General features: G+C 42.4%; 1 protein-coding gene across 1 annotated transcript; it reads right to left on the reverse strand.

Moving 5' to 3' along the window:
- Window positions 1–432: 432 nt before the first annotated feature.
- Window positions 433–20,826, reverse strand: c1ql4b (complement component 1, q subcomponent-like 4b). The gene is made up of 3 exons (XM_069708513.1): window positions 20,402–20,826; window positions 18,515–19,644; window positions 433–3,484 (listed from the first exon to the last, which is right to left on the reverse strand). The coding sequence occupies exons 2-3, from the start codon at window positions 19,052–19,054 to the stop codon at window positions 3,305–3,307; spliced, it is 720 nt and encodes a 239-aa protein (XP_069564614.1). The 5' UTR covers window positions 19,055–19,644; window positions 20,402–20,826; the 3' UTR covers window positions 433–3,304.
- Between the last annotated feature and the right edge of the window lie 3,334 nt (window positions 20,827–24,160).

Below are 24,160 nucleotides of genomic sequence, written 5' to 3' on the forward strand. Positions count from 1 at the left end.
GACGTTACAATTTATCTTGACTTTTTAAAAAATTTATACAGATTAATGTGTCAATCAGGTGATTCTGTGGTTAAGATGAAAAGATCGCATAAAACAAGCCAATAATATGCACACATTTTTACATCGGTTTTACAGTAAATAGGGCATTTTGAGGTGCAAGTTTCTCTGGCCCCGCCTGCATCAACACGCCCTCTGGTGGAGACAAGTTGAATTGCGGTACAGACGGTCCGTCGGGTCGTATGTTGCCCATGTGTGCATAAAAGCCTAAATTACTGCAAAACTGACCACTGGTTGTACTTTGTTCTTCGTGCTAATTAATGTAAATTGTTCTCTAAATTCACACATCACACAACAGATCTCGACACCTGCTTCTTAATCCTCCTGTCCTGTACAGAGGAAAGAATAAAGACAGAACTGGTTTCCACTGAACTCGGTGACGGCAAAATAGCCCTGAATTTTTTTTTTTTTTATTGTGTTTCAGAGAAAAAAAAAAAAAAATCTATGCGGAGGTCATACATAACAAATACACACAACTCGGCTTGCAAAGTACAGTGACAGCAATGAATCCATACTGAACAAAAGGTAACAGCGCCAGAAAACACACAGTAGGATGCAGCATGGCACAGAGAGGAGTGTCCGTGTACGATATACAGCGTCAGAATGGTTCTTCAATTACAGCACACGAAGGAAGAGTTGATCAGAGTAATTCACATCCAAATATTATCTGGGTACAGTCATGCTATCCAGCTGTAAACATGTGCCACTTTCTGGGACAAGAGTCTCTGCCACATGTTTGTTTTTTTTAAGCCAATATGAAGCTCTAAAACTACATTATTTTATATTGTACCCTTCTAAGCATCAAAAAAACAATCGTTATATGCAATAATTTGCTTACAGCAACATGTTTATAATTTTTGTGTATTCAGAATTTGAGTTACACAGTGGCATGCTTCTGTTGTTCGTTCCCACCAAATAGAATTCATCTTGGTCTCAGTTTTCTGGGGGCTTTTATTTACAGGAGAGTTCATCCACTTCGATACAAACAGTCACTGCTTCTCATCAAAGAAGTTGCATGAACATTTGTGAGGACCGTCCGTGTTGAAAACAGGAGAATCCCTGTCAGACTGCTGTTTGTATCACGTGGAGCTTCTTCGTATAGCTCGCACTCAACAAGGGAAACTATGTCATGCATAAGAAAATGAAAGTAAATTGATAGTATAAGGCACAGAGAACCTATAGGTATGGCATATGGCAGTAAAACATCAACAACAGTCACCTGTGCTTCAGAAACATCTTCACATCAGTACATTCACAGTAACATTCACATTTTGGGAAACTTGTTTCCTTGCAAACCGGCATTTCCACGCACTTCACACTGATTGGTCGGCTGTGCCGAGGCCAAAGCGTGTAATTCACCCATCTGTCCACTCGATGATACCGTGTCAGTGTCACGTTTTTCTGGCGTTTTTACCTTACAACCAGACGCAAGAACAAAAGTCGCTTCTACTAATATTTTAGTTTTTTTTAACTTTACGACTATACAACTATTCCCAGCTCATGCTCCATCCCTCGTGGTCAGGTTTAGAAAAAGGTTGTGGTTTGGTTTAAATGACTTTGGCATCAAAACGTGAAGAAAAGATCATAGCTTGGGTTAAAATAAGTCAATATTTGTAAGTAACGTTGTGTACATTGTGGAAGTTAAATGCATAACTATAAAGTAAAATATTGCGATGTCATTTTCTGAGATTTAAGTAGGTTTTTTACAGTAAAATTACAGAATTGAAATAAAATTGAAAGTTGAGGGAAAAAAATGATTTTGTTTTTAAGCACTATGCAATGGTGCATGAATCTGAGGTAATTATTGGGATCACAAGATCGAGATTTACTGGAGGGACTGAATAACTTAATGTCACTTAATAGAAATCCACATTGACTTTCTCTTTCTCACTGACTTGCACATCGAACTCCCGGTTAAACTCTTATGTTTGTTTCTTCGGATCAGCCACAACGTTCTCCTCACATGGACTTCATCACATGACCTCCCTCTCTGACCTTGGTCACACATGCGTGTACTTTTCACGACTAAAATGTGACACTGACACGGTTTCCTCTAGTTTTCTTACACAACTATATCTGTCACTTTACATGTGAACGAGCCCGTGCAGCATTATGAATGCCTTCCAGGAGATGATGTGTGTTTAACACCATCTGTGGTGTTTGGAACAATGATAAATACTTTCACCCTCCGACGCAGCCGGACAACATCTCTTAGACTTCCAACCAGCTGCAGGTTGTAATCTTCTCTTCTGACTCCGCAAGAAAGCAAACGAGCGTATTTCCTAAACTGCAGAACTATTTCAGTAAGATGACACACTGGACCCGAGGTGTGTGTGTGAGGCCGGAGACGAAGCCTGAGCTCGTTAGCGGGACATGATGAGTCTCTGAGGCGCCGGGTGAATCTCCAAGCTAAACCTCAGTATTGATGTACTGTGTGTTCAGGGACTGTTACCAACTACTCCACACCTTTTTCCTCCCTTTTTTTTGCAGGAGTGTGTGTGTGCGAGTCCAATCAACAGTAACGTGATGCGTTTACACACACACACACACACACACACACACACACACACACACACACACACACACACACACACACACACACACACACACACACACACACGCCTGCACTCAGACACGCTGGATTATGATCATGGAGTCGGCTGCATTATCAGCTGTGATCGATAAATTCATGACTTTTCTTGTTTGGTGTCTACGGCTGTATTGAAAATCCATCTCACAGTGAAGGCAGCGGCTGCACACACACACGACACACACACACACACACACACACACACACACACACACACACACACACACACACACACACACACACACTTCGACTGACGGCCTACATTCAGATATCTTTCCAGTCGATTTCAGACCGGTGGCTGAAATGGTCATCGTGTCTCAGAGCAACAACTGAGGTTCAACCAATGTGTGTGTGTGTGTGTGTGTGTGTGTGTGTGTGTGTGCGTGTGCGTGTGCGCGTGCGCGTGCGTGTGCGTGTGCTTACACACACTGTACTTGGCACAGAATAGTGATGACACAGGTGTGTGTGTGTATCAGAAGTAAATGTTATCTGGTAATATTTACAGTACTATATTCATTTTTACACAAACTATTAACTGTTATTGAACAGCAGAGAGACGATGAGGAGGAGTGGTGCGTTAGATGAAGGGAGAGGAGGAGACTTTCTGCCCGACTACAGAGAGGGAGTGTGAAGAGGAAGAGGAAGAGGAGTGTACTGTCAGTCGGGGTAGATGAGAAAGCCGGAGAAGGTGCTGTATTTGTTGGTGTTTCCGCCGTGAACTTTGCCGCCGTCCAGCTGTACGCACACCTCGTCGCCCACGTCCAGGTGGAGGATGACGCTGTTGGAGGCGTAGTCGTAGTTCTGATCTGCGTCCTGGGCGATCGCACTGGCCCTCACCTGGGAGAGAGAGACGAGAAAAGGTGTCGATAGGGGCTTAAAAATGTAGAGACTTATCAGTGGAGAGACGGAAATGGAACAGAAAAATGAGATAACTTATATTATGAGCGTGTTTTAAAGGGTTGTTGTGGTCATTGAGGCCGAGGCCCGATCCCAGTTCCCCTCTACCCCCCGTTTTGCACATGCGAAGGTTTGAGTGTCCCGTTCAGAGAGGTTCTCATCTAAACTTCCAACTGGCCCTTTGAATGGAGTGATTTCAGATGCCAACTCCAAAACAAAGTGGTAGAAGAATGCTTTGGAAACTGAACCTGAAAAATGGTCCATAAAATAAATACATAGATTTTTTGTTTTGTTGCTAGAATACTTTTGCAATCTGAGCAGTGAATGAAGTCCTGTTTGTGAGCTTTAATAGCTGATTCTCTGAGATACAATATATATATTTTTTTCATCATACTGTGTATTTCAATAAATTTGATAATTGAATATTTGGACTTACAAACCTATTCATAATTAACGTGCGGCTACTGTTGACGCATTGACTATATTCCTTCGTTCTGAAGGGCCACCACCAGTAGAGGGCGCTCCTAAACGAGGAACATAAGACTGGGCTGTGATATGTTGCTGATATTTTCTTGGGCGTTAGGGAGAAACAGGACTGCAGAAAACTGCAACCCTCCATTAATGCTGATACAAACACTAAGTATTCGAGGTTCCTTCTCATATTTAAAAAATGCAAGAAGGTTGGACGGAGAAGGAATGAAGAGCAGTTTCAGTCCTTGGGAATTTAACTTGATTAAATCAAAGCACATATTTTGAGAATTGTCCATGAACATGGTTGTAACTCCGAGTTGGTTACTGACTTGAATTTAGACCTAATTTTTTAGACACTAATAATATGACAAGACTCTTGTGATATTATACACCCGTTATTATTTACTTTTAACCACTTTTTTGTATTTTCAAAGAATGTCTTCTGTAGATTGTGGCTCCTTTGTTTTAGAACAACACTCCAACCTGTAGGTTTGAATAATATGCAGTGTTTCCCACACATAAGACTCTTTCAGTCGGCCGCTCAGCTATATGTGTTGATTCATTTTTAATTTTTTTTTTTTTTTTTTTAACCTGACAGAACGACGCTTTCAACACGATGGATTAACGAGTGGACGATCTCCCCTCGCTCCCTCCACCTGCATCTGCACCGCAGCCAGCAGAGGTGGAGCGCCGCCCACAGTGAGACACACAGAGATCAGAGGACAGAAACACAGCAGAGGTGGAGCTCCGCCCACAGTGAGACACACAGAGATCAGAGGACAGAAACACAGCAGAGGTGGAGCTCCGCCCACAGTGAGACACACAGAGATCAGAGGACAGAAACACAGCAGAGGTGGAGCTCCGCCCACAGTGAGACACACAGAGATCAGAGGACAGAAACACAGCAGAGGTGGAGCTCCGCCCACAGTGAGACACACAGAGATCAGAGGACAGAAACACAGCAGAGGTGGAGCTCCGCCCACAGTGAGACACACAGAGATCAGAGGACAGAAACACAGCAGAGGTGGAGCTCCGCCCACAGTGAGACACACAGAGACCAGAGGACGGAAACACAGCAGAGACTCTCACACTGAGCTGAAAAAAAACGGCTGCTCATAAATTAGGTCAATAATATGAATACAATATTTTCAGCTGGACCGCAACAGAGGGGGCGGAGCTATAAAGTGATCCGGTCTACATGTTGCCCCAACTTTTCAAATTACAAGCATTCAGAAAAAAACATGCACATGCTGTTGAATTTAAGCTGTTTTGATACAAAATGTGTGCGATGACTATCAATTTGTTATTATGCACATAAAATAAGCTGATTCAGCAGGTTTGGGTGGAGCTCAGCTTTGTGAATAAATGATACTAAACATGAGTAGCTCATTTTGTCGAAGTAGCTCTCAGAGGAAACAAAGTATACGAAGATTGATGTACACTGAAGATGAACAATTTTAGTTTTTTATATTTTATCATGACACACTGATTTATTGACCTCCAATCTCGACTCCCACAATCCTCTCTGTTATTGACTCACCGGTCCGCTCTTAAAGTCCCAAAACACCAATCATCACCTGCAGTGAAGCTGCATGTTCCCCATGTTTGCCGTAAACATGTTAAGAGCATGACAGAAATATGGATTTGTGTTCCACACGAGGAGCCCATTATATAATCCAGTGAGTTTATGCTCCACGTTAAAGACTGAATCCCACTTTTTATGCACTTATACAAAATATGAATTATAACAACTCATTTGTCAGATGGTTTGTTAAATTTCTCTTAATCAGGCTTTCGATTTAATTTAATGAGAAATTGGAAAATTAATGGACATCTAATCATCTTCATGGGGTTGCATTTTATGTCTTCTCACGGTATCCCACCCACAACCTGTCTGTTCACTTCCTCTGGATGTGATTGGTGCCGTTTTATTTCCTGTTTTGTGCTGAGATTTCGGTGTAATGTCATCAGCGCTGATGCCTTCCTGTCTACTGAGTAGATAAATGAGATGTGCAGTGATCTTTGGCCTCCAGCTTCCATCTGAGACCACAACCTTTCCGAGTCGCTATCAATTTTTCCAGAGGCGTGTTGGCCTTCACACCTGATCCACCTGTTGCAGAGCAGTCTGATTGGACGCTATCAGGAAACACATCAGCTCATTCGTGAAGCAGAAAACACGCCGAGCCTCCACACACACTGTTCTGATCTCTAATGTATATACAGACATGTTTGTTACTGCTAATTTATAACAATCGGTTATTAATGTCTTTAGCAACTGAAAAATGTTGCTCTTTTTTCAGGTTTGAGACGTTTTACACATTAAATGGTCTGTTTTTGTCTTTTTTGTATAATGAACAAGCAGTTTTGTGTGTGATTGTGATTATGTTTGATTTTCTCTAGTTATAATTTATGTGCAGGTTTAAGTTCGTTTTTTGCAGTAAAATTATGGGAATGAAAAAAAAATGCAAGTCGAGTAAAAACCACGATTTTTTTTTTAAACAACTATCTGATAAAGAGTAATATGTAATCACTTCCTGTGATAATAATGGAATATTTCAGCCTATAATCTTTTTGATGTGTTTATTGAACTTAGAGAACCATCACGGGGCTCAGAGTGATAAAAAGAGTCTAAAAGTGACGAATGTTTCCAGAACAGAGTTAAAGCGAGTTTTGTTTGGAAAGGCGACTTCATACTTGAATACTTTCAGCAGAATTTCTGTTGACAACATTTTTTGCTGAAAAATCGCCGATATTTTGCAAAATTGCAAGCTAACGCAAATACTGCAGAGACTGCTTGAATCCGCGTTAAGATTGTGAGACTGTGAAATATTGTTCCCAAGAAAAGGACTTCAAACAAACTGTGACAAAAACATATTCTTATTGTCGTCTGTCCACCTCGGTCTTATTTCACTCTTCTTTCACCTCTGTTTTGGTATAAAACAAAGGTTTCCAAACTGTTCCGATCTTGTACCAAACCAAACTTTAAAATGTTAAAGAATCAACATCTGGAGGCGTGGAGGAAAACTTTGAAATATTTATCAAAATAGCAAAGCAGATGCTTTTGTAATTGATATGATGTGAACAAAGAAGCTCGGCAACAACCTTAAAAAGACCAACAATGTTATGGACACCGTTGCAGCGAGAGCTCGACATCATGAGCTTCATAAAACGGGCATCAATCCTGCTTTTCAGATCACACCGTCGAACCTGAAGCTTTGTTATGAAGCGATGTGAAACATCTTTCACCCGTTTATCTGACAGCTTTATGTTCGGAGAGGAGAACGTCATCCTCGTGATGCTGCGTCTGTAACGGGACCGCCGGCTTTTCAGGAGCTCGTGATTACGTCCGCTGACGACCGTACATATTTGCAGTTCACGTGAATACCGAACCACTTGACTCTGATGCCCCTCTGTCCTCAGACAATAATGAGCCCAGACATGCTGCTAAATACACTCAGCAGAGGTTTCATTAGCAGTCGAACGATTAGACGGAGAAGAACAAAGTCCCAGGATTTAGTGAAACACATTTAATGTTGTAAAAACACTTTATTCATCATGTTGTTAAATGTTTCTGTTGTTACGTCCGCTCACAGTTCAAAATCCGAGTTGTTACGCACTCAGTGAGCAAATCTCCTTCTAATAAATTGCACCATCACCAGGCAAGTAACAAACTATTCAAGCAGACGATCCATTTCAATAGCGGAAAATAAAGTCCACATGTGCATACATATTAATGAACGCAAATAGCCCGACTCCATCCCGTCTCCTCCTCCGGGTCGGGGTCTGACTGAGGCTACGGTCCATCATCTCCAGTCCAGCCTCCCCGACCCCTCGTGATCACAAAGACAAATCCGATGAGACTGAGCTGCCCGTTTCTCCTCATCCTCCATTCAACAAATTGCTTTTATTTTATTTATTTTTTTATTTTTTTTACTATTTAATCAATTTAATTCATTTATCTGTACGAGCGTTTCCTCCGCGTTGAGAAGGTGGACATTTTTTTATTCCACTCCTTTAGACAGAAATTAATCGATAACATTTCCTTTGTTTTAATTCAACTCACATCACTCCATTAATTGTTGTCGCCCCCCCCCCCCCCCCCCCCAACACACCTCACGGCCCCTTCCATCATCCCTCACCCGCCGCCCCCCCGCTCCTATCTCTTCATCCTGGACCCATCTATCCATCTTTTTGTGTCTGGACGCCGGAATAAGATGCAGGTCACGCACACATGTTCTCCCCCCCCCCCCCCCCCCCACTTCCCCCCCCCCCCCCACGCACCCACCACCACCCCTCCGCCGTGCAGTGTTGGCAGGAGCAGCGACTGAGTGTGTCCCTGTCCGGTCTAAATCGGATTGATTAACGACGTGCTGCTGTGGCAGGTCTCCTGAGATTCCCAACCCGACCCCCTCTTCCCCCACCCCACCCCACCCCACCCCACACACATACACAACCCTGCCTTACAACATCCCTCCCTCCCCCCTCCCTCCAGATGCACCAGGGCAGGCTCTACATGGCTGCAGGCTACGGTAATTGGTAGTCAGACAGCCCTGGCAGCTCTCGGCCTAATAGGTCCAACTCCTCAATAACTCCATACAATCACAATAAATGGGGGCACAGGATAGGCTACAGTGGTCAAATGGGCCCATGAAACACTAGCAGGAGGTCAGGATCAGAAGATACACACACACACACACACACACACACACACACACACACACACACACACACACACACACACACACAGCACCACACCCTGCTTATACATCCCGATAAGAGCGTCTCTCCTCCCTCTTTGTTTTTATGAATTTTAAGTGAACACCTGATAAAAAAATTAAAAACATGCCGACGTTTTGTTACTTTATGGTGTTCGACTGCTTTTCTCTGCAGGGACTGAACGGCTCTCTCGAGGAGATCTAATAGGTTTCAGAAAAACTACAACAGTAAAGAGATTCTGACATCTTGTACATCCAACATCTGTCTGCACGGCTGAGCGGCAGGATTCCCCCGACGGTACTGTCAGCTGAAGCGGAGGCTGACAGGCTGCTGTAACGAGCTATGAGTACAGTACAGCACACCGATGAGCTTAACCAAAAACACCAGGAGCACTCGCAGAAGAAGTGAAGAACTTTGATTATCTCATAACAACCATGCATGTCAAGGTCTGGGAGGTATTAGACAGTCTATGAGCAGTGAGTTCTCCGGTGGAGAAATTTTGACTTGATATTCTAAAGACTAAAAAAAGTTGTTCTCCCGGAGGTCCAGAGTAGACAACCTTCTCCATATGTTTCACACTGTAGTTGCCATTTTAATACACTTGTGATGTCATCGTTGGTTTGTGAACGTTATGAATCCTCCAGTTCAGATTCTGTCCGTCACCATCTTTGCTAGTTCGGATCAGTTTGGAGCAGGAAGTGACCATATTTGGACGAGCTGGGGGAGGAGCCAGCGGTGCATCTGACCGATCTGATTGGAAACCTGACGATACTACGTCCCGCCCACCGATAGCTGTAACCTGACTGCACCGCAGGCCTGTCAATCAAACAGACACGCCCCCAAAAACAGGTCTTCTTGAATCTTCTTTTCTAATGAATGAGGGATTATTTTCAGATGGACCTCCAGAAAACTAAGAAGAAGGAGTGACTTTAGCTAACAACACCGAGAGAACTGATGGACACATTTTATTCACTTTGGATTTGATGAGAGAAGTTGAATGGGAGTCTATGGAGCCGGAGGCTTTTTGGAGCCGACCTCTAGTGGCACTCGCTGGTATTGCAGCTGAAGGCATTTTTAGAATCAAACTCATTTTTCAGATCCAGAAGCTGTGAACGCTTTTATACCCAGTCTGTGGGGAGGACTATGACAAGGCAAGCCAGTCACCCTTTGGCATCACACCAATCGGATCAAAGCATGTCATCGATGTCATTGGATAACGGAAGATTTGGTATTTTGCCATTTGTATTGATGTCGCTGTTAGTGACATTCACAAGAACAGTTATGGAGGAATTTGGGAAAATGTATTGCACAGAGTAGCCAGCTGGTAGCGCTAAAACTTCAGTGCCTATTTTGCTGTCTTCTTTTTTGACAAAGATTCATGCTCACTAACAACGCCTCAGAATTCCTTGACTTTCACGGGCGATTGAGGGACGTGGCAGATCAAAGAGTCACATAAACTCTTTTGTAAAACTTTAGTTTTCTGGACTTGTCAGGATCAACGAGGCTCTTAAAGAAGCTTTAACGCAAAGAAACCTAATGAACAGGTCAAAACATGATATCCTGATGAGATCTATTGCTGCAGCCTTGTACCTTAATACCAGGAGATCATGTGGTTACATTACATCAGCCGTAAAAGAAGCAATGTATTTTTTTTCCTGCAATTTTTCTCTGCAAAAAAGAACCGAGATTAGAGGTCTTGCTTCTCGACATAATCAACAGCCCTCACAAAACATCCTTCAAATAAACTCTGTACCTGAAACTTCCACATTTCAGGGTTACAACAAAAGCTGCAGTAGTGATATTCACACCACTTTGCTGAGAAGGCCTTTTAAACATGAACATCAGCTAATTATATTTGCCAGGCAAAAGGACACCATGTTATTTATGGCTTCTTTTATGGTTGACGTCCTTGCGTAGGTTTACTTTCCTCTCAGACAGCCAAGATGCTGACATTTAATGTTATGTTTATGATTAATTTTTGGTTACATCCTTCTCCGATATATATACTGTAATCAAGTGTGCTTTTTTTTTATTTTTTTATACACTTTATGTCACAAGAGCGTGTTTATTCAAATATTATCACAGACATAATCACTATTATTGACACAATGGAATATGAGTAAAAACATGAACTAAATGTCATCTAAGTCATAGTCAGAAACAAAAAACATAAATGGGGAATATCTTGATATAGTTTTTGGGGTTCAACTATTTCTACATGTTTGACACCAAATTAACTGAAATTTAGGCAAAATATATATTAAGCATAACTGTTAACTAATCCTCTGTTTTTACTGAAGGATTTTACTGAAGTTCAAATCTGAAGTACGTACTTGAGTATTTTAATTTTATACAACATTACACTTATACTCCACTACATTTATCTGACGAACCGTTCAGATCTATTAATGTAACGTATCATAATATATCATTCCCTAAGGTCATTTCAGGCTCCAACATTTCCACTAAAACCTTAATAAATGTTGACAGAAAATTTTATGAAGCATATATGCGGCATTTTTGAGAAAACCTTTGATCGATGGGACGGAAGATGAGTAAAAAGAAGAATTGTTCAACCCCCAAAGTAAATATTTGGACTTTTATGACCTGCAATAGAAGTTTTCTGTAAATGTTCTTAGCCAAAGTCATTCCTTTCTTATTAGTTTTCTGGCGATCCATCGGAAAATATTCCATCATTAATTAAATATTAGTCCTCATAAAGCCATGTTTTCTGGGAGGGGGGGGCTTGATAACGTTCACAAACCAACGATGACGTCACTGCTGGCTGCCGCTTGTGTAGAAACTGGAAAAACAACAGGGCTGTTGTCGCGGTGCATCGTCAACCTGCAAGGATCTGGCTGTAATACAGGATATTTTCTCAGCTGTTGTTTTCAAACGCTTTCTGGATGTTCGTTGTTGTATTAATGAACTTTACCTCGTAGATTTTAACACATTTTGAACACCTGATTTATATCTGTATCACAGCTGAGTTGTTATCGAGTTTAAAAGGCTCCTTTGCATTTTGCAATAATTTGGTAGCCTCACATTTGACTGAGCGATTGATAATTACTACACGGTATTATTCCAGCACCTCGGAAAGATTACATCAACACATTTTCAGAATCAGTTTGATCATCAGAAAGCATTTCATATGTAAACTCTTGCATATACTCAGCAGGGTTTATTGCATCTGTAATTGAGTAGTTTTACACTGTTGTTATTTTTTCCTATTTTAATAATCATATCTATTCAACCATATTATATCTATTTTTTTTATTTCTGGTACCGATCACATCGCAGAGTGTTGTCACACTGAGAGCAGCGTAGATGAGTCTGCAGGTTCAGCTGTCAGTAACAATCACAATGAAACCTTGTTTTCCTAAAGTGGGCAGGCGGCACTGGGGCTTTGGGAGTGAAAACAAGAGGGAAAGGCAAATCAGGATTATTGTCAACAGCGGCGGAGATTGATAGCGACAAGGGAGTGAATTTCTGTGTGTTGGGCCAACGCTGCTCTGACTTGATCTGCTGCTGTTGGGAAGAGGGGAGACCCGGGGGAGGCTGGAGAAGATTACACTGCCTCCACTTTTCATTAGGGGGGCAGCATTAAATGGGGAAAGCGAGACCGAGAGAGGCGGGAGGATGAGAGAGAGAGAGAGAGAGAGAAGAAACTGACCGTATTGAAATATTTCACTGAGCTAAATGCTCAGTAAAATCGACATTTTCAGCAGCGTGCCACTGATTTGTGTGACATATTTAAGAGCCGAAATACTGTATTTCAAATTTATTTAGCTGCAAGAAATTCACAGTTTTTCTATGTACTAGTGTTCATAAAATGCCTGAGCTTTGTCTTGGAGGAAATTGATGGGATTGAAGGCTACGAGGGCAAAGAGGAGAAGAAGAAGTACACATAATGAAGAGGTGGGTGTGAAAGCAGATATTTGGATGAGGTCGCACTGACTAGCAGCTGCGTGCACTTTGGCAGTCAGAGCACATGGAGCGGCGTGGAGGAAGTCGAGAGAGGCCTTGAGTGATGGAGAGGGAGTCTGTTGGATAACAAACTGATCAAGCATGCCTGTTTCAGAGTAGGAGGAGGGGGTGGTGGAGGGCATAAATGAGGTTGGGGAGGTGGGTGTTATTTTTTTCAGTTTTGTTTTGTTTCGCAGCAGTGCCTTGATCCTCTGGTAATAAAACTGACAGGATTCATTCACTGTGATGTACAGACCTCTCAGAGCGGAGCGAGCGGCTGAGACGGGGTCTCTTAAACTTACCTGAGGGACCTTTGAGGGTGAACTGGGAGGCAGAAAGAAGGGCAATTGAAATGGCCTTTTTTGTGTGCATGTGTAAAAGCTGCTGCCTCCATCCATGTACCAGCCTGAGGTTTCCCTTTTTTTTTTTCTTCTTGTTCTTCTTCTTCTTCTGTTATGCAGATCGACATGTAGCCCTCCTCCTGCACTGCAGACCTACACACTAATTGGCATACTAAATGCTAATATTTTGTCATGACACTGGAGACCCAAGGTGTCAAGATGTTGATTAGAAAGTCTCTAATTGGCTCTAGACTGAAATCTTTGAGGGAAGAGGAGATGGCTTAATTGGATATAAATGGCTTCTCTCTCTGGATGGTCTACCTGCAGAGCGTCACGTTAAACTACCGTCTTCCTTTACGACATATTGTTGTCTGTCTAGTATGAACTCTGCATTTTACAAAACTGTCCACACATGCACGGGGACAAACAATCATAAAGATCCAGAAAGGACTAATTACCGGACTCCTATTCTTCATATAAAAGCTGCGTCACAGGTCAGAAGTTAATATCCCTGTAATTCTGATATAGCTGCTCTCACCCAGAGATATTTTAAAATCGCTCCTGCTCGGTCTGCCACTATCAAACACTGTGGCTGTTTATGAAAGGGACAAAATGGTGTTTCCTTGATGAGGAGGAATAATGATATAATGGGGAGGCAAAAGGAGAGCACAACAAAGGAACGGCAAAACACAGCAACGACCAGCCGAGTCCTTTTAGCCTTCAGGAAATAATGGCCTCAGCCATTATAACAGGAACATATAGTCAAATAATGGCTGTGTGCATGAACATGCGTATAAATGTGTCTCGGAGAAAAGACGAGAAGAGAAAAAACAAGCAAACAAAAAAAGCTGCAGGGTGTGAGAGGACTGTTTGCTGTACAAGAAACCCTGTCTGAAAGGAAGGACTTTTATCCTTCATCATGAAATGCTGCCCATTATGATGCTGCGACACGAGAGCAATGCAACACACCGAAAAATTAGTTTGTTCCGTCAAGACACGCACAACTGTGGATGCGGGGGGAAAAAAAACACCTTCGAACGTGCCAAAATATGCGTCCAAAGTTGTTTGATGAAGTGTCACACGAGGCTCGTATTGACACCGTGTCTCACTTCCTATAATTAGCAGCTTCCACCTCTCGCAACCGCCGCGTCACACCTTCCTCCTGAAAGAGAGCCGTTCTCTTTTCTAATCGGCTTCTTGTTAATTATCAGTTACTTTATAAGTGGGACATTTGATTTATTTAAAAATCTGATTAGCTGATATGATATCATTCGAGATTTTTAAGTAAAACAATACATTGGGGGTTACATTAAAATGATTGAATAAGGGAGTCCAAATCCAAACCTGTGTTTTGCTTGCAGAATAAAACACATATTTAATCAGAACAAACAGCATATTTTTCTAGCCTGTGCACCTTCAATGTGTCTTCGACCCTAAGATTAATCGTCCACTTTTAATAAGTCTCTCCTCCAACCTTTGCACTGGACATTGTGAAGGCTGAGCATCATAAAGGCCCAGTTTGTCCTCCAGGAGGTCCAACCGTAAGGTTACCAGGACAGACTGACCAACTGACCGGCCCCGATCCGGCCATATCGGACCGGCTATAAATATTCATACTCCGACTCCATGCTCATCACTGTAAAGGGCAAAGTACATATTGGTGGTGAATTATATATCCATTGAAAAGGTCATCTACCTCAACACCAATCTTTTGATGAGTTATGGGACACGGTGAGCGAAGTGAGGGTTTAATCTCTGCCAACGAGGTGTAAACTTGTGCATCAGCAACACGTCTCATCAGCCAGAGTTTTAGATTAAAACAAAGAGTGTGACATGTCTGATTTTTGGTCTCAGTATATTGCTTTAACCTCCGTCCTCAATGGAGAACCTCTGTCCATTCTCCTGTGAATTTCCATTCATCTGTCTCCCTCTCTCCCTGTCAGTCCTCTCGTCAGTGTCCTGTCCGTCTCCCCAGGATGTGTCTTGTTCTCAGCTCCCACTGACAAGACATTGATCAACACCGTGCACATCAGGCTGACAATCGTTGAACACATCGCGCCGCGCTGCCGGAGACGGACGTAGCAGACTTTAAAGGAATAGTTTGACATTGTGGGAAGTGTGATTCATTTCTTCTAGTTAAAATGTTTCTGCAAAGTGAATAAATAACATTCATCAACTGCCAATTAGCTTAAATTTTTTTTTAAAAAAAAGTCCATCCTTTTAATTTTTTTTATTTACAATGAGCCTTGAATACATCTAGGATGACATTTTTATATTAAAGTATGAAATTAATTGTCCGATGCAGTTATGAGGCCATATTGATTTGAGCCGTGTCAAAGTTCATCCTAAATTATTAGTGACTACGAGGTTATAATAACTTAGTGATTTACCAAACCAACAAAACTTGCTAAGAAATGTCTAAACTAGTCCTTGTAGTCCTTAACGAGTAAAGATTTCACTGCTGTGTACATCGGTTGCTAGGAAACCCAAGCTAAGCTAACTGGCTGCAAGCTCGTGCTGCATGTTTCACTACTGAAATTATGTTGGTATTAAGTCTTTTCATTAATGTTTTGCAAGAAAATAAATTTGGTTATTCCTCCAAGTATTCTTTTTTTGTTGTTTGCATGTTTTTACTTAAAATCTCTTTTTTATCACAGTCGGAGAATGTCATCTTAAAACGTAAAAAAAAAAAAAAAAAAAAAATCAAATCCACACTGTCCAGGAGCACAATGCCTCGTTAGAGTATAGTAATTATAAAAGACTAATGTGTCTCCTGCAGTCTCTCAATCGACAGTTTCTGTATTAAAAGTTTTCTCGTTGACCTTACAGCTTCACTCTGCTACAAGAGCACCGAACCATTCGGAGAAAAAAAAACAAAAAAACAGAGTACAATGAAACTGAGTGAAAGATCAGCATTGAATTGGGTTAAATAATTTAGCTGATGGAAAAGATAATTAATGGGGAAGGAGTCAATAGCCAGTGTGGATGGTGAGAGTGTCGTACAGCGTGTGTGTGTGTGTGTGTGTGCGTGTGTGTGTGTGTGTGTGTGTGTGTGTGTGTGTGTGTGCGCGCGCGTGTGTGCGTGTGTGTGTGTGTGTGTGTGTGTGTGTGTGTGTGTGTGTGTGTGTGTGTGTGTAAAGGAGGGGTACAGGTGAAGGGGAGAGGATCTCATCTAAAGCCTATGAAAGATTTAACAGCAGTAGAAGACAGGAATGACAATGTGTGTGACGGCACGCAGCAAACCGAGTCCCCCAATTATATCTGGCATTTAAGTGTCGGTCTGCGCCTCCTGTCAGATTGATAAAACGGAGAATAACTACCTTTATGGACTTGATCAGGCACACAGGTGTTGTATCTGTAAGGATGTGTGTATTTGATACGGCCGTAAGCATGAAAACTAAACTCAGTTGGACTGATGTTCTGCTTTAAACATAAATGTGAGCTCATATCTAAGATCTCAAAACATTCCCGTAATGTTTGTCCCACAGTAAAAACCAATAAACACAATTGTTTGTTTGTATTTTAGAGGACATTTTGATTGGTGTCCCACTTTCCTTGTGATCTTTCTTTTCTTTTCTTTTTTTATTTGAAACCCATGAACACCTTTAAAGTAGTGTATGTACTTGTAGATTCAGATTAAATGTTCTTAATATTAATTTAGAACTAATTTTACAATGGACAATCAATGGATACTAGATTTTTCATGAAAGTTCAGTTAGAACAAAAAAACACCATTATTTTCTTGCTGTGCTGAGAAATGTTAAATTTGACAAGTTTGTTCTTGTTCCATAATAAACTTTCCACTGAGCGTGGCAGGTTTTTGAGATATGGAGGTAACCGGTCCACCGCTGCAGGGACTCACGGTTTGATTCCTATCAGGCTCTGGTGTTGTTGTCGGTGACGTCATCGGTAGAGCTGTTGAACTGCAGCAAAGTGGGAAAGCCAGCGAGGTCAGATGTGCATCCTCGGCTGCACTACAGCAGCTCACCGGTCGGCCTGGACGTGTTCAACCTGCTTGTGAAGTTCAGGCAGCTAAAGTGTCGCAACGCAGTCAGAAACGTTCGTTTTTGTGGCGGATTTGCTCAAAAACTGTGATGTACTTTGTGGAGTTTTTAGTGATTTTCTCTTTTTTTATGCATTAAAATTGCAGGAATTAAAGTCAGGAAACTAAAAATAAGATGGTGTCTTGATGGTGAGAAGAAAGGAGAGTTAGAATTTGTTAATGAAGCAAGTTTTTTGTTTGTGAAGTCGACTTTCAGCAGAACTTCTGTTGACGACGATCAGATAAAAAGGAACCTCTGCTCAGCTGATTCTTCCCAGCCTGCTCGTTTACGACCTTTCGGGATGTCGATTCATCGTCCGCTCAGCAGCACGTCGCCGTCGCTTCACGTTCTGTGTAAATTATGCGGCGAGAAACTCGACTCGTGACGATGTGAAGCACGCGTTTGTTTTTCTTCTTCTGTGGTAATCCCCGCAGGACATCACTCTTCTGTTGTGCAGCACACGTGTCAGAACCAGAGCTCCTGGGCAGAGTGAGGGCTTTAGTGCTTCAAGCTTGTCACGGTTCTCCAGATGGAGGCATTCAAGGCTTCTTCCAGCCGTTTGTACTTGTTTATTTATTGGTGTTAAAGTCACAGTTCCTCGGAGGACAGTTGCTCAGCTCTCTCTCTCTCTCTCTCTCTCTCTCTCTCTCTCTCTCTCTCTCTCTCTCTCTCTCTCTCTCCTCTGTTTGCAAGTCGTACAAACAATTACAGTTTTCACTTTCGATGTAAAGGAGTCCTTCAGTCTCAGCTCTGCTTCTACTTCATTTCTTCTTCTCTGCCCTCAAAGTAAATCACAGACTTTTTGGACATTTTCAGAGTGAACAGTTATTTTCGTGCATGGCTCATCTTACTCAACATGTCTGGTTTTTTTGGTGTTTTAAGTGGAACCTTTGCTGCAGACCTGTTCGTGATGTTCTCGTTGCTCTATTGTTAGGAATGATTTTCTTTTTATAATCCTGAAAAACTGAGTGGAAGTCGACACCAGTGCAGAACAATGCAGTCGCCCTGCAATCAGCACAACCTTTGATGTTTCCCAAACTTTTCAGTTTTTATTTGAACTTTGTGACAACAATGTTTCTAACATGGTTTTTGCTCTTTTATTAACCCTGAGCGAGTCCTTTTAGTGCTTTAGTTTAACTTTTTTTAGTTTTACTCGTGCGAAAGTGTTTTGTGATGTTTTTTTCAAAGGCAACTCATGTTTTCGTGCCAACAGTGGAAAAAACGTTTGTAATTTTTACGGGAAAGTGCAAATTATATCGTTTGTCATTTAATAATTTGATAAGATCTTGTTAGTTTATGTAATTGTTTCCACTGTTGTTGGTGATTTTGTGTCAAACTCAAACTCTAAATGATGGTTTTTTTTAGTATTCACAGATCGAAGGTTTGTTCAGTGAAGTTCAGAGCGACACTCGTCCGTCTCCGCCCGCACTCACCTGTCCGTTCTTCTTCAGGTCGGCCCACATGCTCGTCCCGTCCCCTCCCCTCATCAGGACGTGGTAGGTGAAGTAGTAGATGCCCGGCAGAGGGCAGGTGAACTTGCCGGTGCTCGGCTCATAGTAGTTCCCCACGTTGGTCACCACGTCGTCGAACTTGAGTATTTCGCTCCCTTCGTGTTGCTTCCGGAGGCCCGCGTAGAAGGCGATTTTAGGGTTGTAGAAGGAAGGGACGTAGCCGCCGGGTCCAGGCCCTGGTGGACCAGGTGGGCCGGGCTTACCGGGCTCCCCGGGGGGCCCTTTGGGACCTACCGGACCAGGAAGTCCGGGGCTCCCCCTGAACCCCTGCTTGCCCTTGCGGTTTGCGTAGTCCGGGGGCTGAGGGGAGACAGCTGTCAGCTCTCCCTGTGGGGGGGTGAAAGTGTCACATACCATCTTGCAGCTCCCGAGCATCTCGTAATGCGTGCCCCCTCCTCCGGACCCTCCCCCCTTGGTGGTGTGGACCAATAGGGGGATGGCCACCAGCAGGACCAGGACCATGGCCACGCCGACTCCAGCCCCGATGACGCGTTTCTTTCGGCTGAGCCGTGAGGCGGCCAGCGTGAGGAAGTCCTCCTCCCCTTTGGCTGGAATGGTTGTGCCGGCCAGGCTGAACTCTGGGTAGGAAGTAACCGAATCGAGAAGGTGGAGGAGGATTTATAGGGTGTCGTGGGACACAGGAAATAAATGGGGGGCTACTCACGGTCCAGGAAAGTCACACAGAAAGGACAAAATCAGAAGTCAGGGGGAGAGGGACGGATCGATTTTTCCATTTCTCTGTGTTCAGTACATTTGTTCTATATCCTTTTATTTGTCTCTTTCCTCTGGTTCACAACGTCTGAGGGCTTTCACCCTTTCTAAAGATGACACATCATGTGACGAATAGATTTGAAATGTCTCTTGAACACCACCGCTGAGATGTTGGATTTTAGACAAGCCGCTGTTTATTTTAATCCAGCTCGGCGGTGGTTGGAAGAAGCTCCAGTGAAGATCCTTGAGTTGCTCAGGCAGAGAGCTGTCAGGTGGGGTCTACAGTATTCCCACTGGAGCTCATCTCACCCACCACATACAGGGAAGGGCGCTTCACTCGTCTGTCCGGGAATGAGAAGAGAAAAACAAGGAAACTGCTAAATCTCTGTGCTTGTCTTTCTTCCTCCCTGCTTGTGATTTGTTGACAAAGCTTCTTTTTTTTCTTCTTCTTCTTTTTTTTTTATCTCATAAAGTTATTCCTCCACCTGGACAACAGATTGGTTACAGCTCATAATAAAATGAGAAAATGTTATGAAAAGGGTGCAGTGGATGTGGAAACTCTGTTTTTAAAGGCAACTCAGGTGAAAACATTTTTTTTCACAGCATCGCCAAATCAGTTAATCTAGAAGGAAAAGGACAAACACATGCATGTACTCACAAATAATAATACAAACAGTCACGGACTACGATAAGAATTCCTTTTTTCCTATTACACATATTGAATTAAAATTTTAAATATAAAAGATAATTAACAACATGAACAAAAAAAACAACTTAATTTTACAATTATAATATATATTTAAATGTTTACTTCTAAATTTAAAATATAGGGAAAAAAAACCCTGATAGCATACAGATAGATTGTTTTGCCTCGAATCCATTTAAACAGATTTTTCCTTATTGATCAAAGTAAAGAGGAGGGCAGCATGAGTAATACAACAGACTGGTTTCACATGTTGATATTATCACAGGCCTGAAATACCTGAATCATAATAATTCCTCAATTTAATTAAAACAGCCACCTAAATTTTAAAACTCGCAGCTTTAATCAGAGGAAATAAAGTTTGACAAACTCGTGAAAAAAACAGATCTTCTTACCGGGATTTCTTTCCTTCTTTTCTTCCCGGTGTTCAGAGTCCCTTCATGCTGCGGGTTCAGATGGAGACGCCGCAGGAGAACCGGTCCCGGTCCGGACTGAAACCCTCCAAAGACGGGAGCGTCTTCTGTCACATCGGGGGAAGTTGATCTGCAAACTCAGCTCGGCTCATCCCAAATCACTAATATTTCAACTTAAAACCTCTCATCCGGGAGTCCTGCGTCCAAAAGGCTCGAGGCAGTCCGCGCGAACACGGAGGGAAATTAATAATAATAATAATAATAATAATAATAAAAAAAAAATTAATATTAATACAATTCAGCGTCGCGCAGCGCTCCTTTAAAAAATGACATAATCTAACGAGTCACTTTTACCGACTTTCTCCGTGAATAAATCCCGGTGACCGCGACTTTCTCTCAGAGCAACAGTTCACTCACTTGTTGTTTTTTTTCTGTCCTGCTCTCTCTCTCTCTCTCTCTCTCACTCTCTCCTCAGCATCAGCTTACTACAGCTCTCCCGCCCTCCTCCCTCCGTCACACACACACACACACACACACACACACACACACACACACACACACACACACACACACACACACACACACACACACACACGCACGCACGCGCGGTTCCATCGTCCCATCCTGCATGTGACCTTTTCATAAATCAAATGACTACATCTGTTTAATAGTTTAATCAAAGTTTGTCGTTTTTGTTCAAATATTGATGATTTATTTGCTCCATTTGGGCTCCACTAGCAAAAAATAAATCTGTACATCTTCATAATTTGACATCACACACATTGTCCAATTACTGTAATATTGGGATCATTTCAAATTGGTCTTTTTCTGTGTGATTTTTGTCTTTAATTTTCCCCAAGCTTGGATTTCCTTGGTATTTTTAGATGATTTGGAGAGCTGCTTTGCCTAAAAAAAAAAAAAATCAATTTTAAAGTGGCGTAAGATGCTAAGCTGCAGGTTTTGGGAAGAACAGCAGGTGTGAAGAGTCTGAAGAGTCGGTGCAGATCGAAGGTCTACAGATGTGAGACTCTGAAACACATCGTGCAGGCGGGGCGCGGTGAAAAGATCAAATGAAAGGAGGAGAGTGCTGTTCTCAGGGTTTGTTGTCAATGTGTGTGTTTTTGTAGCTTTCAGACCTCGTTAGAGATGAAAGATGTATCGCTGCTGACAACTCTCCTCCTCCTCCATCTCCTGCAGGTCTCTCTGCTGTCTCTCTGCCTCATTTTTACATTTCTTTGGCATTCATGAATGAATTAACCCTCAGATTGGGACATCGTGTTCATGTTGTCGTTTTTTGGGGGAAATCCTCTGAAAGCTGTGCGTCAGTTCTCAGAAACACACATGACGTTGGCGATTCATCCGTCACGAACGCTCGGCTATTATCGTTCATCTTCTGTAGAAATGTTGGTCTGTGGGAATTTACAGGTGTAAAGTAAAATCATTCAAGGCGCTCCCAGTCCGAGTGTGCTCGTATGCACTGTCAGTTCTGCTCCTTATTTATTCATCTCCCAACTTTACTGAGCTGGAGAGTGTAGCTAGATATTGAATATGGATCAATAGATCACTCCCCAGGATGCATACTGTCAGCCGACTGAGCCCTCAGGCAGATGCCAAGCCTCTGGTCACATTTGCATTTGGAGACAGAAGAAAATAACTACTGCCTGTCGGAAAGTGGAAAACTGTGTGGTCTCTACGTTTTTACAAGATCGGGGAAATCAGAAGGAAGACTTTCTGCGATTTCTATATTCTGTCTTTATTCACATCTAAATGCTTCGGCGTGCTTCTTAATGCGCCTTTATGGCTGGTTGGTGGGCGCCCACATGCATACATATGTGCACACATGCACATATAATTTACATGTGGGCTGTGACACACTGCTGAAGCGCTCAGAGGCTGCCTGCATTTAAATTATTATTGCCAAGAAGGGAAGACAATTTAGAGTGAATGAGGTTTTTAGAGCCCTATAAAATATTAACTAAGCCGATGAATGTATAAGCTGTGAAGCGATAATATCTGTCGCTGACTCTGTTTCCTTGTGATATATGATATCATGTTCTCGTCTGCATTATATCATCCTCCCCTGGGTTTAATTAAGCCTCCGGTTTACAGGAAAACACATGCTAGACATTTTTTATTTCGAATTTAAGTTGACAAAATTTGACTTTTAACCCAGTTATGTTTCATCCTCTCTGCTGTCCTTGACTCTGGTATCCATCCTGCTAGTTTGTGACCTTCAGGACTCTGAGCTGCAGAAACATGATGAATATAAAGGCTGTACAGAAGACTGTGAGCTCTGAAGACCGGAGGGTTACAGGATTAAGTCTCAGGTTGGACATTGTTGCTGTTGATTGTTTGCGCGTCGGTCCACTGACCCATCGATAAGCCGGACAGAATCCTGAGAAAAACCCAAAGTCAAGCAAACACTCGACACACTTGTTTTTATAGGGCATTTCTTTTTACCCAGATGAAGGAAGTACTGAATTTGTATTCTTGAATAGTGTATATAGCTTATTATGTCATTAAAATAACAAGTTTGGCTTCGAAGATAATTCAAATCAACTTTTTTTTGCCCAGGTTAACAAATTGGCCTCGAAGGGCTTTACAATGTCTACAACCTCCATCCTGAAACACTTGATGGAGCAACGGCGGAAAAAAATCTTTTAACAGGAAGAAGAAGGAAGTAACCTCAGGCCATACACCACAGGAGAGCTCCTTCACCCTGGACAGCCAGACATGCAAGAGATATGTAGATATAACGACATCAATTAAGATGACAACGTTGGCTAAATAAAGGGCAAGTACACTGTAAAGGATCAGAGAATTCATCAAGTAACTTCAAGGCTGTAAATATTGTATTTCTGTTATTGACCTAATTTCTGAGCAGCCGTATGTTTCCAGCTCAGTGTGAGAGTCTCTGCTGCGTTTCCGTCCTCTGATCTCTGTGTCTCACTGTGGGCGGAGCTCCACCTCTGCTGTGTTTCTGTCCTCTGATCTCTGTGTGTCTCACTTTGGGCGGAGCTCCACCTCTGCTGTGTTTGTGTCCTCTGATCTCTGTGTGTCTCACTGTGGGCGGAGCTCCACCTCTGCTGAGTTTCTGTCCTCTGATCTCTGTGTGTCTCACTGTGGGCGGAGCGCCACCTCTGCTGGCTGCGGAGCGGAAACAGGTGGAGGGAGCGAGGGGAGATCGTCCACTCGTTAATCCATCGCATTTTCTCAGACAGGTTAACAAATAAAGAAATAGAAAATGCCAAATATGTGGGGAAATGCTGCTTTTCCGTATTTTCAGTGCAGTATTAGTACTTTTTACTTAAGAAAAGGATCTGAATATTGCTTCCTCCACTGAAAATACCCCTGATATTACTTTAATATTAAAATATGGTTTTGTCATGAATCAGCAAACAAAACATTAAGTAGATAAACTTTAAGTTCTCCACTAAATATCATATCTGCCTGTCAACAGTTTTTCTTCTCCTTCTTTCTAAATATCATATATTATTATTAAATGGGTGTATAACTTGTGATACCCTTAACAGCCTGTCAGGTGAAAAAGTCCTCAGTTATGTAACAGTGCTTCTGGGGCTCATGGGAAATCTTTGTCTCGCTGAAGCCTCTCAACACAGCTGTTTGAACCCGGGTCTCCTCTGGGTTCATTAAAACCGGCTCTACGTGTCAGGACGGGTCACTCTGGTCTTCCAGGGAGCAGCGCGGTCAGACCGATGAGGCTGGACGGAGGCAATTCAC

This window comes from Brachyistius frenatus, unplaced genomic scaffold (assembly GCF_029030835.1).
Source record: "Brachyistius frenatus isolate BFR_SWC_R1_liver_20210118 unplaced genomic scaffold, ASM2903083v1 Contig_4, whole genome shotgun sequence".
Lineage (NCBI taxonomy): Eukaryota > Metazoa > Chordata > Actinopteri > Embiotocidae > Brachyistius > Brachyistius frenatus.